Genomic DNA, 20,972 nt, shown 5'->3' on the forward strand with positions numbered 1-20,972 from the left:
AGTTGAGCCACAGCCGCTCTCCAGACCAGCCCCTAGTTGAGACTCGGCACGTTCTTGAAAATCCTGGGGATGCATTTGGATCACTGACCCACCTAATGTGGAAGAACAATGTAAAAAAAATAAAAATGATCCCAGAACGCGCCAATCCAACCCAAATGTAGAGGATGTGGGGTGATATTAGAGGTTCCTCCCCTGGGGTTTGCTCCCCAACACGTCCTCTGAAGTAGCGAATCTGTCTAGAACAGCAATTTTATGCTTAATTAGTTCACAGGATTTGTAAAGAAACCCTGCTCTATTTATCCCTGCCCACGGCGTGTTCAACTCAAAACACTTTATCCAGGAGTTGTTCCAACTTTTTTTTTCCAGCCTTGGGACCAGAATGAGGAAAATGCCTTTTCGTCCAGGAAACCAGGCTCATTAAAATGGAAAATCCACCCTAACACAGAATGTGCGCTGTGACAATTCCAGGGATGTTGGACAGTTCAGTCAGTATCTAGTAGGGCTGAGCCCAAACGTTCGAACGTTCGGACCTTCGTTCTACTCTCGCCATGAAGTACTCTTGCCATGAAGTACTATTGTCATGAAGTACTCTTGCCATGAAGTACTATTGTCATGAAGTACTCTTGTCATAAAGTACTCTCGTCATGAAGTACTCTTACCATGAAGTACTCTTGTCAAGAAGTACTATTGCCATGAAGTACTCTTGCCATGTAGTACTCTTGTCATGAAGTACTCTTGTCATTAAGTACTCTTGTCATGAAGTACTCTTGCCATGAAGTACTCTTGTCAAGAAGTACTATTGCCATGAAGTACTCTTGCCATGTAGTACTCTTGGCATGTAGTACTCTTGCCATGTAGTACTCTTGTCAAGAAGTACTATTGCCATGAAGTACTCTTGCCATGTAGTACTCTTGTCATGTAGTACTCTTGTCATGAAGTACTCTTGCCATAAAGTACAACTCTAAACTATTAGCGGTCCTAATCAAGGGTTTTCAGAAACTTAAATCTAGGTCATTCTGAGCCCCTGATAATGTCACAGAATCTATAATATAAAAAAGATATATATATTTTCCTTCAGGGAAGAAATTAAAACTGATATTTTCCTAGGAGGGGTATAGAATAATGTATGACGCCAGCAGAGCCCCTGACAGGGAAATGCTAATGACAGTGTTGAAGTGTTGCTTCAGGCCAGTTAAAGCCTTTTCCTTCAGATTCTGCTTAGAAATGATATTGTACAGACTTAAGACAGCCTCTTTGTTTGGTGCAGATCCCTGCAAAACATCACACCATGATAATTTTTATGTTTTTCTAATGAATTAAATGAATAGTGATAAATGACCATTCCCTCCAATATCATGACACAATTGCAATATCAGTTTGAATAATCACAATTAGATATTTCTTCCAAATCGTTCAGCTCTAACACACTCACACTAGGCATGCCGTGTTAGTCTGTGATACTGGTGTTAGTCTGTGATACTGGTGTTAGTCTGTGATACTGGTGTTAGTCTGTGATACTGGTGTTAGTCTGTGATACTGGTGTTAATCTGTGATACTGGTGTTAGTCTGTGATACTGGTGTTAGTCTGTGATACTGGTGTTAGTCTGTGATACTGGTGTTAGTCTGTGATACTGGTGTTAGTCTGTGATACTGGTGTTAGTCTGTGATACTGGTGTTAATCTGTGCTACTGGTGTTAGTCTGTGATACTACTGGTGTTAGTCTGTGATACTGGTGTTAGTCTGTGATACTGGTGTTAGTCTGTGATACTACTGGTGTTAGTCTGTGATACTGGTGTTAATCTGTGATACTGGTGTTAGTCTGTGATACTGGTGTTAGTCTGTGATACTGGTGTTAGTCTGTGATACTGGTGTTAGTCTGTGATACTGGTGTTAGTCTGTGATACCGAGTACATTACTTGCCCACCACCAGTGGATGATTTTTTAAATTGAATTCTTTATAGAAAAAAAACAGTTAATTAATTCAGTTAAATCAGTGCCCACATAAAAAAAATATATAAAATGTTTTATCAGGCGTGTATGTCAGACGACATTATAAACTGAACGTGTGTGTGGAAGCCTCTCTAGTCTGTTTTGCCTACAGTAATATGAGACCAGACTAATTAATAGGGAATCAAAAGCAGTAGTTGTTGATATGGAAGTGATATGGCATCAATGAGATTCAATTAGGACCTGATGGACTGGTGTTATTGAGTTAGACATGCAGCAAGAGATTACTTAACCCCTTAAACCCGATCGCCCCGGTACCGGGTTGAGATTTATTTCACGTCATAAATAGATCAATACAGTCCGTATTAATTAATGTTGCATTTCTTTTTCAAATGTAGCCAAGAGTAAAGACCCTAACCCTGTCAAAACAGCAGTCAAAGTGTATATTTTCAGCACTACGTTTGTTTACCAATGATTTTAAGTGTTAGCGAAATATGAGTTTATAAAAATATCTGCACATTGCATCGGAAACCGGATTATTTAGACGCAAGGAAATGATGCCGTCATGAAATCGTTGTAGTCCTAAGAAAGAGACCCAGAGCTTTCGATGGACGTAGAAACTTCATAAAACCACACTACCAAACTACTCCAGAGAGAGAGAAGGAGAGGGAGGGAAGGGGGGAGGGAGGGAAAGACAGGGGAGACAGAGGAAGCAAAGGGAGGGAGGGAGGGAGAGAGACAGAGAGAGAGAGAGACAGAGTGAGAGAGAGCGAGAGAGAAGGAGAGGGAGGGAGGGAGGGAGGGAGGGAGGGAGGGAGGGAGGGAGGGAGGGAGGGAGGGAGGGAGGGACAGAGGGAGATAAATGGTTCAGTATTGACATTACTAAATGAGATGTCATGCTAATAATGTCATGTTCTACAGTATGACTTACTTACTACTATAATACCTAATACAACACGTCATTAGAATAATAGAAGCCTACTTTGCTGTAACGATTCATTTTGCATGTATACAGTACGCGCGCGCGTGTGTGTTTGCGCACTGTAATACTTGACAGTGATATACACCACACAAAACCAGTGTTTCCCATAATACATTTGTCTACATCTGACAACACCAAAGCAGCCACAGCATAGCAAAATCAAACATACACATGTCCCGAAATATTATTGGAAGAAAATTAACCAAACCCATCATGGATCAAACCAAGTGAGCTGTAACCAGGGAAACCTATCGTGGATCAAACCAAGTGAGCTGTAACCAGGAAAACGTATCGTGGATCAAACCAAGTGAGCTATAAGCAGAGACACTTATCGTGGATCAAACCAAGCGTGGTCTAACAAGGGGGGTGTTGTTACCTTATCCTTGTCTTCCACCAGGTCACTCAGAACGTCGTCAGGGTCTAGGATCCCCCCGTCACAATACTCCACATGGTGTGTTCGAACCAGGAAGTCCCCCTCCTACAAACAGGAAGACAAATCAGCATCGTCGTTAAGCTCACACTATAGCCGTGTCTTTAAAGAGGAGGACCACTCTCAAATTAACAATTAATTTATTTCCATGGCCTGGGAAAGTTCAATCAATATTTGTGAACGTGAGCTACTCTCCTCCAAAGCCAGAAAACCACAGAGGTGGTCAAACTTGTTTGTCATCAGGTATAAAATCTGGTGCTGCTCCATTGACAATGAATGTAGAATTGATTTTGTGGACCAACAGAATCTTTACAGAGGGAGGGGGGGGACAGAGAGCCAGAGAGACAGAGGGGGAGAGAAAGGGGGGGGGGGAGACAGAGGGGGAAAGAGACAGAGGGACAGAGAGACAAAAAGGGAGAGAGACAGGGGGACAGGGAGACAATAATAAATATCTGTGGACAGTGAGAACGTTGTCATTGCGACTCGCTGACACACATTATGCAAATCGACATATTTACATCATCTATTCCATATCACCTCGAATTAATTCAAACTTGATTTTGGGTAAAAAGTCCCAGCCCTATAACCTACTGTATTACTAATGGTCCATCATTTCCTCAGTATTTCCTTTCCTACTGTGATTAGGCATACTGCTGTCAACGCTTCCTACTGGAAACAATCTGTTTGCTAAGCCTCGTATATATATAAGGGGATCAATAAAGTACCTATCTATCCTACCTATACAGTATATATATATTTTTTAAGACTAGAGTGGTTTAATCATTCTTTTCATGATTTTATTTTGGGTGAACATGACCTCTACTTGCCTGAGGGCAGGTGTTTCTGAGACCTTGTGACCTCAGTCAGCCCCTGGTCCTGTTTAGGGATGCACCGATCCGATATTGATATAGGGTATCGCCCCGATATGACTAAAATAGCTGAATCGGGTATAAAGAAAAAAAGATATTTATATATATATATATCGGATTTATTTATTTTGTATATAATAATGAATAAAATAATAAATAACAATTCAGTACATTTAAATCTATGTGTTTAATTTGTTAGATTTTGTTTCACTACGTTAGGAAAGTTATGTTTTATGTCAAGCATGATGTTGCCTTGCACAAAAGAATGATCCCAGTCTCTTCCACACAGTGAGGCATACAGTTTATTAATTGAACAATGGGTATCGGATCTGTACTCGGTATCGGCCGATACCCAAAGCCCAGGTATCGGTATCGGGACTGAACAAGTCGGATTGGTGCATCCCTAGTCCTGTTAGTACACAGTGAGAGAGGCCAAAGTCCACAGTCATTATAGAGGCCTCCACTCCTCCTCACTCAACACGTTCTCCTCCTTAGATGTGTCACCTTCCCTCCCTCATATCTCCCTATCTATCTCCTTCTCCTCCCACCACAGTTCCACCTCTTCCCCTCCCTCTCCTCCTCGTCTGCATACCCCTCCCTTCCATCAACCTCTCTCTAAGTGCTACTAGCTATTTCTCTTTTACCTCTATATCTCTCTCTCTCATATTCTCATCTTTTGTTTGCTCATTAGCTCTCTCTGCCCTTCCCTAGTCTTCTCTCTCTCCTACCTCGAATCTGTCTCTCTTACCCCCCCCCCCCCCCCCCCCCTCTCTCTCTCTGTCGCTCTTTCTCTCTCTGTGGTGTATTGGTGGTGTGATTAATGACAGCCCTGCTGGACTGGACAGCTGACTACAAAGGATACACTGTTGAACAACATACTGACACATACACACACACAAAATACACATAAATCAACTACACAAGACACACTATTGAACATACTGACTGACACACACACAAACACACTACAATACACACAAATAATAGAGATAGAGAATAAACACAGTACTGGGCATAGATTTTTTAATAGTCGTTCAATTATAAAAAATAGATTAGTTTATGCAAATATTGTCTCAAAAAATATATTTCCCATTGTTTTTACCAGCACATACAATGTGTAATGTATTGAGAGGGGACCCTTATTAACACTTTGGGTGCCAAAAAACGTTTCTGGGCCCCGACCGTAGAGTGCCAAAAACGGCTTTTTACGTTTCTGGGTAATTTTTTATTTTTTTCCGATATTTTTATTCATTATCCATCCAGGGAGCCTGGTGTTACCGTAGGGAATGGGTCTGAGGTCGCCAAAGTGCAATACCGGCCACATCCAGCTAGACAGCGGTATCGAGCACCCTTTGAAACCTTGTATCTTGGCCTGTGCGTCGATCTAATGTCTTGAATGAACGTGTGTGTGTAACGTTAGTCCACAACGTATGCCGTTGGTGACGATCGAAGCATCAAAAAACGACCCCCCCCCTTTCATGCATTCATGATGAAACATAATACCCAGGGCTCTACACTAACCTTTTTCCCAAGGAGCACATGTGCTCCTAAATGAACAAATTTAGGAGCACACAAAGAAATTTAGGAGCACACAAAAATATTTAGGAGCACAGTGAAAATATTTATTTTTTATTTTTTTACTGTGCGTGTGCAAACAGGACACACATCTGTGCAATAGCACATAGCACGAAAGTCACTGGCCCACTGTGTGCGTGTGTGTGTATCTGCGTGTGCAAACGGGAATGGGACACAGACATTTGAACTATTAAGTGATTAATGCCTACTGTGACAAAGTTGTAGCCAACAACTAGGCCTAATAAAAAAAGGCAGTGACATTAACATTGGCCCCTGTAAATGTAAAAGTATGGTTTTGTCAATATTCCAATGTACAGTTTTGCTTGTACAGTTGTACAGTGTCCCCCACCCACCCCTCCTACCCACCCACCCCCCACCCCGCCCCACCCACCTCCAATGTAGTTTCTACGTCAAATGTATATACTCTTTTCTGGACTCTTTTTGTATCACAAACAGTACTGTATTTGCAAATCTGGTATAAATGTATAGATGTAGCAGTACTGTCTATCTGTATGTCGTGTGTGTCATATATGTATATATATATATGTATATATCTTGTCTTGCACAGTCTCTGGAGCGTAACAGTAAGAAGCATTTTGTATAAAAGTATTCTGTACTTCTGTATGACAACTATTAAAGAAACTTGAACTTGAAACTTGATGTTATGATGAATTGAAAATGGGGGACCCTGATGTAAACAAGACGAAAGTCTTTCTCTGGTCTGCATCCCCTTAACAATTGTATGTATTGAGCTGTACTGTACCCATTCTGCAATCTGTTAATAAAGTTTTCAATCAATCAATCAATCAACTACTGCTACAAAAGTAACAGTCACTTAACTTTAGCTTTTGCCCCTTTTATGCATACAATGCCTATGTTTTGGCTAGTGTTGCTCTTCTAGAAAAAGAATCATTTCAGGGTTGCCTATTGAAATACTGTACTACACCTCCAGTACAGAAACATTGTTTATGAGTTTGCGTGTCAGGTAGACCATTGATTGACAGTCGATTCTGCCAATTACGTCACACCGCCTACACCCACCTCTGCTGTTGATAACGCTAGCCAAGTTAGCATACACACACGCACAGTGGGCCAGTGACTTTGGTGTAGGGGTGTAACAATGCATCGCAATGCATCGATCCTAAGGGAAAAATTCAACTGCATCGATTTGAAAATGTTAGAATCGATTATCGCAATTTTAATGTGTACACAGTGTTATGTTATTATCATGTCCGTTACAGCCAACACAACGGCATACGCTACTGCATCAACGTTATGATTAACAAAGCAAGGCATTCGTTTTGTTGCATTAACGTTATATTACTATTGCTATCGATAAATCTAGGTGTTCTAAAATCTATTGCTATTGGTAAGACTAGAATAAGTTACATAAAACTTAATGTAACTGTCTCGGAAAAGTCTCGCATAGGGCAATGGCGGACTTTCCGGAAGTAAAAAAGCAAATGAAAGCTTCCGATTGGTAATTTGCTTTCTTTCCCTTGAAACCAGTCACGTCACTCTACTGTGATTGGACCGTTGGCTTGAGTGCAATGTGGGACTTGTAGTTTTTGAACGATTCGCAGCGGAGAGAAAAAAGCACGACTGAGGCTGTAATCTGATACCTATGATATAGATTTGATTTGAGAATAATAGCGGGTCCAGGCAAGAAACGGCAACAGTTAATAGTATAGTATAGTATAATAGTATAAGGCTATTCCTCAGCATTTCGGGAATTACCCCAGACCGATCTAAAAACCTACTTATATTCACCACGGTATAACGCGTGAATGTATGCATGGAAAAATGATCTCTTTTTTGCATCTTGACCGGAAGAAAGTCACTGTCAAATGACCATAGTATTGTATCCATAGTGAGAGAAAATGGTGGTTTTTTTCAATGTATATTTGGTTTATAAAACTGATATAAAGAGACGCTTTAAGAGGGTAATATCATTATCATCACGGGATGATATTGACGGTGGAGAAGAAGAGGTTTCACAAGCACACTGCCAGCGAGGGGGTTTGTTTTGAATTCCGATTGGAAGACAAAACAAAGATAAGGAGCGGTACAGAGCGAGGGAGAGGGGTGACCTCTTTAATGCAACAGTGAATGAAACGTTTTGAAGTGTGTGTAAAGGTTAAACGCGGTTGTCATGACAGCGCGTCGCCTGACAACCAGAAGAGGCGCGGGGCTATCGTTTCTACGACGAAGATCTATAAGTCGAACGGTGTTTCTGGGTGTAAGGCAGACTAGAATCTGACTGAGACTAAGAGGGGAGAAACCAGAAGAGACTCTCTCTCCTCTCATCACGAAGGGGGGGGGGAGGGAGAATGCCACATCATCATTAGCTTCGGCTACCACGAGGATGGTCTTGGCTAACGACTAGGCCTGACCACTATTGGACTGAAAGGACAATCTGAACACACCGAGAGATCATTAGAATAGACTCTTCAAGGACAATACAATCTGTTAACATCTGAGCTGAGGTTTCTGTTTATCAAATAAACCACGCTTTTCCTTGTAAGGTATTTCACGTTGTCGAAGTGTCGAATTCTTATGGAGGTGGAGAATTATTATGGTTTGCGGATTGTACTAACGGGGTGAGATAAGGATTTAATCAACCGGTATCGGAGACGTCAGGACCATTAAAATGACACAACGCAGAGGAATTGGATGGAGAGCCAAACAGACGAAGACGTGATACTGGCCAGTTTGATCAGGATCTAACAATAGCTATAATATAGAATATAGTTATAGCTCTACAAACAAGGTGACGGACTCCTATCTTTTAAAGCGTGGCAGTGAATAGATGGGGCCCGAAAAGGGCGTGGCACCCAATGTGTTAAGCTCTTGAGCATTTGGACGATTGCATACCCAAAGTAATTAGCGATTTATTATACTTTATACTTATAGCACATGCACAAGTCACTCTGGTCTCTTTTGAAAGGTAACATTCTGAAGAAAACGTATAACAACGTATAACAATAAAGAAAAATCACTTTGTGTGTTAATGAAATAGAGTAACAAAAATTTTAACACACTGAAGTAAACGTTTTGTGTACTAGGGCTGAACGAGTAATCGATTTAAAATCGAAACCGTGATTTGAAATTATGCGATTAGCAAATCACAAAGCCTGCGATTTGGGATACGTTATACAGCGGGTCTGATTCAATGTTTTTTCTTGCGTGCCAGTCATGCTTACCAATCAGAAGTGGTGTGCTCTGGGGTGCCCGAGTGGCGCACCCCATACAGCACTGTGGTGCAACCAGGGACGTCGTTCTGGTATGGCAAGGTAAAAGGTATGGCACTCGCCATACCTTGGAAAAAAAATTATAATAATACATTTTTTTTTTATTACAATTTTTTTATGTTGATTTTGAATTCGAATGTCAACATTATGAACGAAGCTTCGAACTATTCGGTACAGCGCTAGCATGTTTTGATATTGTCAACTATCTCACTTTTACTAGGTGACTTTTACTATAGGTGACTAACTCAAATATGCCACAAAAAAAAAGGAAAATGGACATACAGACGTTTTTTAATCAAAGGGCAGCAGAGACAAGTGATACAGGGACACAGGTAAGGTCTTACAATGGCTTAGTGATTATAACAGTGCAGTTCAGCATTCAGTAACCCATACTTTTTTTGAACATGTTTTTGATAGTTACATTCTGTTGAACACACACCTCAAAACCGTACCTAAGGAAAATTGGCTCAATTGCATAATAATTTGTATGCAAAATATTGTGGTTCCCTGCTTTAGTCTGTTGACACATTTCTATACTAAAAATGCTTGTGTAGTCCTGTGTCATACCTAAATGTCATATAAGTGAATTGTATATTCTCATGAGCTGTCTAACGCCTGTCCCGTCTCCCTGTCTTCCTATGACTTGCTGTCCTGGAGTGTTGACCGGAGTGTTGGACGTCCCGTGACGAAGGCCGGGAGATTGCGACCCCCTCTGCGTGCCCCCCTGTCTTCGGAGGTCTCGTAGTGGTGACCGGAGTGCCGGATGTCCCGCGATGATGTCGGGGAGTTCGCGACCCTCTCTGCGCCACCCCCCTTCCCCCTGTCTCCGGCTGTCCCTGAGCAACGACCGGAGTGTTGAATGTCCCGTGACTAAGACGGGGAGGACGTGACCCTCTTGCGCCGCCCCTGTGCCTCAAATAGATCCGCTATCAACTCTATCTTTAATCTTTCAAAATGTTCAGTTGCTATCGCTATTAGCTCTATCTTTAATTTTTCAAAATGTACAGTTGCTATTGCATGCACTCATCTGTGTTTCACCACACACATGAGTGCATGCTTACCAACTGTCCGTCTGCAACACTACTATCACCGACATCTAAGAAGGGAGATCCCCCCTTGAACGGCCCTTCTAAGGTTTCTCTCCTCCACATTGCCTGTGGAGCTTTTTTTCCCTATTGTTAGGTTTTAGTGAGTTTTTCCTTACCTTCGCGTGGGGTATGTCTGGGAGTGCTTGCATTCTTTCATTTATTTGCATTCATCTAAAAAATTTTTGGACCCTATGGTGTTCTTGTTCTGTTCTTGACTTATTGTTATGTTGTCTTCTTGACTTGTTTAAAGAAGACCTGTACGGCCCATGGGGACATTAACGTGTGTTGTCGGGCCCTATAAATAAATTTGATTTGATTTGATTTATAGAAACAACTCACCAAAAGTAACTATTGCGCAACTGATTTGACAAAAAAAATCCACCAAGGGGGGAAACCCCCCCTTCGACCCCCCACCCTCCCTAATTGCCATACCTTGGCTTTTACTGAAACGACGCCACTGGGTGCAACGTGGCCGACCCGGGTTCGAATCCTGGACCCGGTGTTCTTTGCCGAATGTCTTCCCCGGTCTATCTCCCATTCCTCCTCTCTCTCTCTCTCTCTCTCTCTCTCTCTCTACCAGACTGCCCGGTAGCAAAAATAAATAAAAAAACCTACAAAAACACAAATTGTCCGAAAGGACAAGTAACAAAAAAAGAAAAATAAGTGCTGTGCTCTACATGTACCAGCCGGGGGCTGAGCCCGTCTCTCTCTCTCCCTCCCTCTCTCTACTGTACATTCAATTAACGATTAAGTGTAGCAAAACGTTACACTATGAATAGAACTGGATAGTTGATGATAATAAACATTTAACTTCATTAGCTGAAATATTCTAGTTTCAAGTTCAAGTTTCTTTATTAGTTGTCATACAAAAATACAGAATACTTTTATATGAAATGCTTCTTTCTGTTTTGCTCCTGAGAGTGTGCTAGATAAAAATAGATAAGTATAAAATAAGTATAAAATAAGTATAAAATAGAAAGTCAAGTACGTAGACAAGTGTAAACAAAACAAAAGTGTTCAATATACATATACAATATGAGTAGAGAAAAAGTAACTGAGTTACAATACAATATACAGTACAATGCAGAAATGGGATGAGGTACAACTTAGGGTAAGGTGCAATGAGGTATGAGTTGTAGTGAAAATCTCTTTACCAATAAATATAACGTGTGTTAAAGTGTACAAAGTGGGTAAAGTGGGTGCTACAGTGAGTTGTTTATTTAAAGTGAGTGTGTATGTGTGGATGTGTGCGCTGTGCGTGTATTTGATGGTTTGTTACATAGTGTTATTGTCGTTGAGCATCCTGATGGCCTGGGGATAGAAGCTCTAAAATCATTAAGTCTACTACAAGCCATTCTCCCTTTCCGTGTGTGTGTGTGCGCGAGCGCTGGTGACATCAGAAGAGTTTGAAAATATTTACTGAGGATGATATTTAAACGTAAAAAAAAGAATACATAATAAATGTATACATGATCATGCAACATAAAATAAATGGTTGTAGGAACGGTTTGAGGTAGGGAGGGGTTTTAGGTTGTGTGTTGTGATAACAATGTTGACATTGAGAAGTTTAGACTTCAGAGAGAGAGAGAGTAAAGTACCAAAAAAAGTTACCGTTGGGTGGTTCCCAGGTAAAAAGAAAAATTTCCAGGCTCTGTGTCCGGAGCAGACCGACCACGTAGGCCACATTTTACAATAAACCTCCTTTGGGCTGCGCAATCATCAATTTCGCAATCACAATATCTGTCAGAAAAATTGCAGATACTTTAGATATTTTCCCAAAATCGTGCAGCCCCATTGTGTACTCACAATACATTTTTACTGGTTGCCAGATTCCTGTTTTTAAGTTCCAGCTAAGAGGTAGGAGCTGGAAAACATAATGGTTCCATAGCCTGAAGTCTTATGTAGTAGTAGTAAAAGTTTATAAAAATCCCAGGGAAAATGAAAGTTTTACAAAAGGTTTTTGTAATGTGTGTACCGGTAAAAGATTCGGCATGATTATCCAAAATGGCCATCCGCTGCCATTCATTTCGATGCTCTAGTCAAAACAATGTACTCGTGTCACCTTCCCCCACTCCCAGCACCCGTCTCGGATCGCTTTCAGAGCAGACGCTCCTTGGCTACAATGCTGGTCAATAATTTTCGCCATCAAGGGTGACTGGTCAGTGACGTGGTCACTCAACCAAACGGCTTGTCAAATGACGCTGGTCGTATGTTTCGTCTTGTAACTCGAGAATGCAATCACGCAATACGTTGAGTGGGGGTGACGATCGAAAGGCGGCAAATTCAACTTTCCAACAATATATTGGTTGATCGGCAAAAACGCAGCACGGAGCCGACAGACGAGAGCAAAGTGCTGCGATGTGCGTGCGAGTGCGTGGCGATGCTTAACACCGGTTCCTGACAGGCAGCGAGCGAGCGAACTGGAGACGAAATTGCGCACGACACTGTCCTGATATAAGGGCGCCGCGTGTCCGAGTGTGTCTGTGTGTGTGTTAACGGGGGCAAAGCAGCCTGCGATTCTTGACCAATAAAAAGTGTTTAGGGGCGGGACTCTGCCGCGTAATCGCTCAACTAGAGACACAGCGAGCGAATATTTGAGGGGGGAACGACATCGCCGCTCAGTTCGCTGTCGCTCGCGGCAGGTCAGGATAGTCTGATTGAAACTAATACATTTTAACCATTTTCGCAATCACGCTCGCTCGCGTCGCTGCCTGTCAGGAAGGGGTGTAAGAGGTTAACGGTTACACCGCTGAACAGCATTCTCTCTCTCTCTAAATATTTTTTACAAAATGCTAAGGCTGGTCCTCTGAGCTCCTCTCCAGTCAAGCTTCCGCTGCTGTGGGGTTTAATCTGAAATAGTTCCAAACAGGGAACAAAATAAGCACCCGGCAAGCGCCAAATGCGTGTAGATTTAAGGTTTGGCGAGTAAAAATTAGAGGTCTGCCCGCCACCTGGCGTGTAGTTCATATCGATACTCTTATTTTGAAAATCCTGTGCGGGTCTAATTTCCGCCCCAAGCGCAGCTCCAGTCATAATATATGACGGCCGCTCCGCTCCGGCAGCTAGCAACGTTCGGTTCATATGATACTCTTATTTTGAAAAACCCTGTAGCAACTCCGCGATCATATCCGCCCAGTCCTTGCTGTCTGCTCGCAAGCAGAGCAGCGCTACACAGCAGTGCGCCTACACGTCCCGAAATAAGTCTGTGGTGTTTTTTTTCTTCTCACAACGGGTCAAATGCATCTACATGCTTTGCACCGTCGCCATTCCTTTATGCCCACATCGCCCGAAATGAACGTTTATGTACCATTACAATCACTACAACGTTAGCGTAAGCTAACAAGCTAATCCTGATCAGAGGCAGAGGCGCAGAGCCATAGAGAACAGCAGACACAGTGTGGACTGGGGAAAGGGAAATGGGGGGGTACTCTCCCCTTCCCTGTGTGTGTGCGTGCGTGCGTTTGGAAAGACGATGAAGTCACTAGTCACTAGTCAGGACTCAGGACAGGAGTATATTATAGTAAACTGAGGATTACTGAGGATGGACAGATAATGTTGATATTCAAATATAAAAAAGTTTCGAGAGGAGTGGAAGTTTGAAGACAGACTACAATATGATGCGGGGGTGGTGAGTTGAAACAGTGTGTGTGTGTGTCCCGAACCCACTTCTATGTTTCAATAAATTATTTGCATTTAAAACTATTAACGCTGACTCATTCCTTCAGTCCACTCAAATGTATGCTAATATTCCTTATGTTGTTTATGATATTAATTGAAAATAGCATATGAGAGTATTATATAGTAATAATAACACATGGCAATATACTAAAAAGCTATTTATTTTTGGCTGGTAAAAAATCTGCCTGGCGGGTAGTTTTTAAAATCTACCAGCCAAATAGCTGGTAAGTCAAAAAGTTAAGTTTGTTCCCTGGTTCCATCCTCTGCTATGGTTGTGTAACATGTTGTGTCGTCTCTAGAGCTTCTCTCCTTCACGTGAAGTTAAAACTACCATGTGAAAGTGAAACCTAAATATAGCTTCTGTCCACACAGACGCATTCAATTTATAATGTCGTCTGACTTACATGCTTGATAACACGTTTAGTATTTTACAAATTTAATATTTCTTTTTATGTGAGCACTGATATGAGAAATGGGTTTTATTTATATATATATATATATATATATATTTTTTTTTTAATTTTTTTTTTAAACACCGGTATCACCGACTACCACGGCAAGCCTAGTCCTCAGCAATACACCCTGTTACACAAGTCTGATTTACAGGCACCACCAGAGTACAATGAATGTTTATTCTCCCTCTTTCCATCCCTCTCTGTGTTGTTGTTGGCTGCTCTGAAGGAATGTATTGTTTGGTTAGAATCATTATAACATTACCTTGGCTGACACACACAGGCCAGATGTATGAGGGAGTAATGCTTTATTTGATTTGTTAATCTGAGACACTATTTATCTAACGAAAGGACAACTGGGTGTTCCCAGCATAATAAATACTCAGGCTGAGAGTTTATTCTAAAGCCTGTGGTTTCCTTAGTTTGAAAAGATGCTTGTTGTTTAGCGCTGGATCCAGCCAAAGGTATGGATTTGTTTGTCCGTGATACAGCCTATATACAGGGGTTGACACTAAGGTCTCAAAAGAACTTCCCCATAGGACAAGTACGGTGACATGTTCTGGTCCTGGTCGATGCAACAGTTATACCCTCCCCAGACCAACAGAGGAGACATGTGGTAGTCTACACCCTCCCCAGACCAACAGAGGAGACATGTGGTCGTCTACACCCTCCCCAGACCAACAGAGGAGACATGTGGTCGTCTACACCCTCCCCAGACCAACAGAGGAGACATGTGGTCGTCTACACCCTCCCCAGACCAACAGAGGAGACATGTGGTCGTCTACACCCTCCCCAGACCAACAGAGGAGACATGTGGTAGGCTACACCTTCCCCAGACCAACAGAGGAGACATGTGGTAGGCTACACCCTCCCCAGACCAACAGAGGAGACATGTGGTAGTCTACACCCTCTCCAGACCAACAGAGGAGACATGTGGTCGTCTACACCCTCCCCAGACCAACAGAGGAGACATGTGGTCGTCTACACCCTCCCCAGACCAACAGAGGAGACATGTGGTAGGCTACACCCTCCCCAGACCAACAGAAGAGACATGTGGTAGTCTACACCCTTAAAAACATACAGTATGTATATGTTTTTAACAATATGTAAAAAAGATCCTTCATATTGGCTATACCTCCCAGCCCTACTAAATACTCTGATCTGATCTCAGTAACAGGAGGACTGTTAGCCTACATATCACCACTGTCCTCCGGCTCCTATAAGAGGCGGAGAGATGGAGTGGAGAGATACGAGTTGTAAACCGGATCATATCAGATGGAGGATTAAGACACTTCAATGAAAAGTTAATCTGAAAGAGAACATAGAAAAACAGAGTGAAGATAAAGAGTTATAAGCTCATTAATTTTATCTCAACACCAGCATGAGTCCACAAATAAACACGTACCCTATATTCAGTTTAGCCTATTTAAAAGATATAATCTGTACAGTGTACTGCATTGCCATCAAAAAGCGACCTCTAGAGCAGTGGTTCCCAACCTTTTTCCCCCCAGGGACCCCCAAACATCTCTGATGAAATTCGCGGACCCCCTCCTAATAAGATACCATAAAATACTTTTTTTTTTTCATTTTAATAACAAACTGCTTATACACAGGCATATGCATCACAATTAGACCCACTATGCTTCTTTGACTTGTGCCTTCAATCAACAAATCTCATCTTGCACCATATGCATTTCAAAATGTTTGGCCAATATTCAAATGCTGTATTCATCCTCTCAAATCAGGCCCTAATGGTGAACGGTTTGCATTTATGGAACAAATCAATGCAACAAATTAAACTAAATATGAGACAGGAAATTCCAATCAGTAGCAGAGAGAATCTGTCCTAGCTGGGTTTAATACCTTTTTTTTGTCATTTTAATAACAAACTGCTTATACACAGGCATATGCATCACAATTAGACCCACTATGCTTCTTTAACTTGTGCCTTCAATCAACAAATCTCATCTTGCACCATATGCATTTCAAAATGTTTGGCCAATATTCAAATCCTGTATTCATCCTCTCAAATCAGTCCCTAATGGTGAACGGTTTGCATTTATGGAACAAATCAATGCAACAAATTAAACTAAATATGAGACAGGAAATTCCAATCAGTAGCAGAGAGAATCTGTCCTAGCTGGGTTTAATACTTTTTTTTGTCATTTTAATAACAAACTGCTTATACACAGGCATATGCATCATAATTAGACCCACTATGCTTCTTTGACTTGTGCCTTCAATCAACAAATCTAATCTTGCACCATATGCATTTCAAAATTTTGGCCAATATTCAAATCCTGTATTCATCCTCTCAAATCAGGCCCTAATGGTGAACGGTTTGCATTTATGTTGAATGAAGTAAGAATCCACTGCAGTAAAAATATCCTCACCTCGAGTGGTGGTAGTAAGGTTGACTGACATGAGAATGTCCTGCTTCAGATCCTAATTTTCGATATATTGCACATAAACGATGAGCACAGCCTCGTCTGCGACAGTTGTAGTTTCATCAAGTTGTATGGCAAATGGACCCTTTCTAAGCTTTTCTGACAGCTGCTGCTCGCAATCACTTGACATCTTATCAATTCGGTCTTTCACTACATTGTTCGAGAGTGGTACTGAGTTTAGTTTATCCGCCACCTGTGGGCCGCACAGTTTCTAAACCATTTTGATGCAGGCTGGTTTAATGAGCTGCTCGCCAATATTGTGCGGTTTCTTTGCTTTTGCAATTAAAAGCGAACACTCAAAGGAGGCTTCGGTACCCTTCTGTAAATCACTGCCACCCCTGCTCCACGCTACTCTAACATCAACAGGCTTGTTCGCCTTGAGAGACTGTTCTTTCCTCCGAAAAAAGTCTGGATCCTTCCCAACGGTTTCTGGGTGCTTAGACGCCTGATGTCTCTTCAGCTTGCTGGGCTTCAGGCTCGAGTTTGCCAACTTTTCTCCACAAATCACACACTCAGGTCGTTTGTCTGGTCCCTCAGTGAAGCCCATGGTGATGTAATTTTCGCGATTGCTGTAGGTCCTAACTTTTTTTGCAGATGAGCTGCCGTCATCTCCTTTTCGTTTGTCACACATTTTCGCCTCTGGCGGCTGACTGCAGACGAGCCGAGAAAGTTAACTAGCGTGCTAGGCTAGCTACAGAAAGTGATACAGTCAACTGATTCGCGTTTTAGCGGCTACCCGGTAGCCTACTGTTAACGTTCAAAAATCATGTCTAGATGTTTATTTATTTATCTTTATTTTTTATTGTAGTGGAGAGACTATTCATGCTTCTGATGATAAAAATATGCTAATTAAATATTTCTCTGAAAAAAAAAAAAAAAAAATCAAATCATCTGTGGTCTGGCGGACCCCCTGCGCCCCCTGGCGGACCCCCAGGGGGTCCGCGGACCCCAGGTTGGGAATCACTGCTCTAGAGCACTGCTTGGTATTGCACTTGGTGTGATGCGTCGGTTGGATTTGAATGGGGATAGGGGGGAGGGGTTGCTATTGCTGGTCACACCTAGGGATGGGAATTGATAGGATTTTATCGATACGATTCCATTATCGATTCTGCTTATCGATTCGATTCTTTATCGATTCCCTTATCGATACCTGATCAATTTATAATTTAAATAAATAAATTGGAAATGCAACAGAACTACATTTAGTCATTTAGCTGACGCTTTTATCCAAAGCGACTTACAAGTTCTGTACGACAAGCCATCAGGAAGGGCACAACTCTATCAGCTGAGCAACAATGTTCATCAAAGTGTTGAGTGCTACAGTGTAGGTTAGTTTATTAGGACAAGTGCATGACAGTACGGTTAGTTAGGGTTAGTTATATTTTTTTTTATTCAGATAATGGTTGAAGAAGTGCGTCTTTAGTCGACGGCGAAAGATTGGACGTGATTCGGCTGTCCTAACTGGGGTGGGTAGTTCATTCCACCATTGTGGGGCAAGGACTGAGAATAGGCGACTTCTCTTTGATGACCCTCCCGGAGCTCGGATAGGAGTAGGTCTGAGGCGGCCAGAAGATGCAGAGCGTCGGGGTCTAAGCTGGTTAGAATAACAACATGCAACTTGACATTTCTGATTGTCATTTATTGTTGAGCCCCCATGTCAGAAAAATACAAAAACTGTAAAAAATAAAACATTAACTATAGCCTACACTTAAATAAAATAATGTATTTGAGATTCTCTTAAAATGTATTTATTTTTTTATTCTTAAACTAATTTAATCTATTGAATAACAGGTTGTTATTCCTCTGACTTCTGTCTCTCACTCACACTCTCTCTCTCACACACACACACACACACACACACACACACACACACACACACACACACACACACACACACAGAGAGAGAGAGAGCTCCCCGGGCCCCTGTCCTTTATGTATTGGCTTGTGTTGCTACACGGACACATTTGTATGTTGCACCACTGTACTTCCTGGTTTACACTTTACAGACTTGTAAACAAGCACTCGCGTCTCTCATTATATGTGAACTAAAGAGTACAAGGTTTACACAACAGCCCCCACCTGCTGTTTTATTGTATTTGTACCTGTACTATCCGCTGTCAGCTGTTTATCTCTCTTTGTGAGGTTGATTAAATAGCGTTAGCTCACGTTAGCTCACGTTAGCTCCGCGGCTAATTTTAGCTCACCCTAAACTAAATCAATGACAATGTTCTAAAGCATTCAAGTAGTTTTCACTGCACATAGAAGTAGCCAAACAGCGGGAGCATTTCGGGAGCATATTACCAAAACCCAGGCAATTTCGAGCCCTTAAGGAATCAAATAGAGTCTGCCATGGCTACATGGTAACGTAACGTTATTGCGCAACTGTAGGCAGCGATAAGGGAATCGAAAGTCACAGGAGCCACACGGTTCCAGGCATCGGCCAATTAGGAACCGGTTCCCAATGGGAACCGGTTTTCGATTCCCATCCCTAGTCACACCTCAGGCTTTGCCAAGAGAGGTCTGGAGAAATTCACAGTATAATAAGTTACTAAACTCCAACCCAAACATCAGACCGAAACTACAAATGTAAACAGTGCAATACCGGAGACAGAGCAAGACTCATCCATCAGGTATAAAGCTACATACAGTAGACAATGAATGGGAGACAGATTTAGTAGACTCATAGAATGTTCTCTCAGTGTGATCTATAACATCTTTCCCAATTCATTGTCTATGGAGCAGCTTCAGAATTTATACCTGGCCTGATGACATCACAAGATTGAGTTGCGGCACTCTTTTTGGATTAGGGAGAGATCTTTGGACCATTTAGACCAGGGCTATTCAACTAAATTGTTCAGGGGGCCACATTGTCAGAAACCCAAGGGGCCAGGGGCCGGACTGCCACGGCGCCTCCCTGTGCTATGAATATATGTACACTTGACACAACACGCAACCACATTTTCACAACTTTTATTTAACTACATTGCAAAAGTAGTATACTTTTCAAAAAAAGTGCTTCATTTATGTGCCACATCTGCAACATCTCCTGCAGAAAGTGCTTCATTTATGACTGTGCAACAACTGCAACATCTCCTCTTCAACATTTCAATATAAAAATAAAATAAAAAACAAACAAGTGCATGATGTGCATCTGAACATTCTAACATCAACACTTGAACAAAAAAACACATTTATAGTGCAGCTGAACTCATGAAAAAGTGCTTCATGTCTGTGCAACAACAGCAAATCACAGCATCTTATTAGCACTTATTGTCCACTCTTAACTCTCAAACATCAGGGGGGTGGGGGGCAGACAGGCCTAGCCTACATACACACATCTAATGAGAGCGATTGCACTTCTTTGACTGGGCAATGGCAGAGAAAGAGGGTTCATAGGAAGTGAGGGCTACCCGCAAACAGTGATGCAAATGCTCATTTGTCAAGGAGGCACGTTGCTTGTTTTAATGGCATTCATGTGAGAGAAACTGGATTCACAGGTGTATGTTGAGCCAAACATTGTTAGCACAGATATTGCCAGCGTTTTTATTTTGGGGAATGTCTTGACATGAATACACTTTATCCAAAATGTTGTGGTGGATTCATTCTCAAGTGCCTGCTTCAGAGCAGATGATGCTTGCATGTCAATTATTTCAAGTTGCAGGAGACCTTCATCAATGTGAAGTGATGCAAGGAACTCTTGTCCTTTTGTGGAAATAGCAGCTACATTGGCAAATGGGTTGCTCACAAAATGCATCAATTCTCTGGACATGTCAAATTCATCAAATCGACTTGCAAAGTTTTCCCTCAATTTATCAATGAAATCTGTCATTAATTGAGTGACTTTTGGCTCAATTGTGCGTGTTAACGTTGACATGAAAAGAAAAAAGTAAAAAAAAAAATATTAATTTTAATTTTAATTTTTTTTTATTATCATGTAATCTTTGGCGGGCCGGTCAGAATCATCCCGCGGGCCGGATCTGGCCCGCGGGCCGCCAGTTGAATAGCCCTGATTTAGACCATTGATTGATTGAAAACTTTATTAACAGATTGCAGAATGGGTACAATACAGTACAGCTCAATACACACAATTGTTAAGGGGATGCAGACCAGAGAAAGACTTTCGTCTTGTTTACATCAGGGTCCCCCATTTTCAATTCATCATAACATACAGTATATGACATACATGACATACAGATAGACAGTACTGGTACATCTATACATTTATGACATTCCAGATTTACAAATACAGTACT

The 20,972-nt window shown here is 41.7% G+C and overlaps 1 protein-coding gene across 1 annotated transcript in view; it reads right to left on the reverse strand.

Annotated features, from left to right (window-relative positions):
- pard3bb (par-3 family cell polarity regulator beta b) overlaps window positions 1-20,972 on the reverse strand; it is a 617,911-nt gene that overhangs the window by 549,856 nt on the left and 47,083 nt on the right. Inside the window, exon 2 of the mRNA XM_084314067.1 lies at window positions 3,306-3,407. Within this exon, the coding sequence (XP_084170193.1) occupies window positions 3,306-3,407 (102 nt within the window). The remainder of the gene's footprint in view (window positions 1-3,305; window positions 3,408-20,972) is intronic.

Source organism: Notolepis coatsorum (assembly GCF_963971535.1).
Source record: "Notolepis coatsorum genome assembly, chromosome: 5".
In the NCBI taxonomy this organism is placed as follows: domain Eukaryota; kingdom Metazoa; phylum Chordata; class Actinopteri; order Aulopiformes; family Paralepididae; genus Notolepis; species Notolepis coatsorum.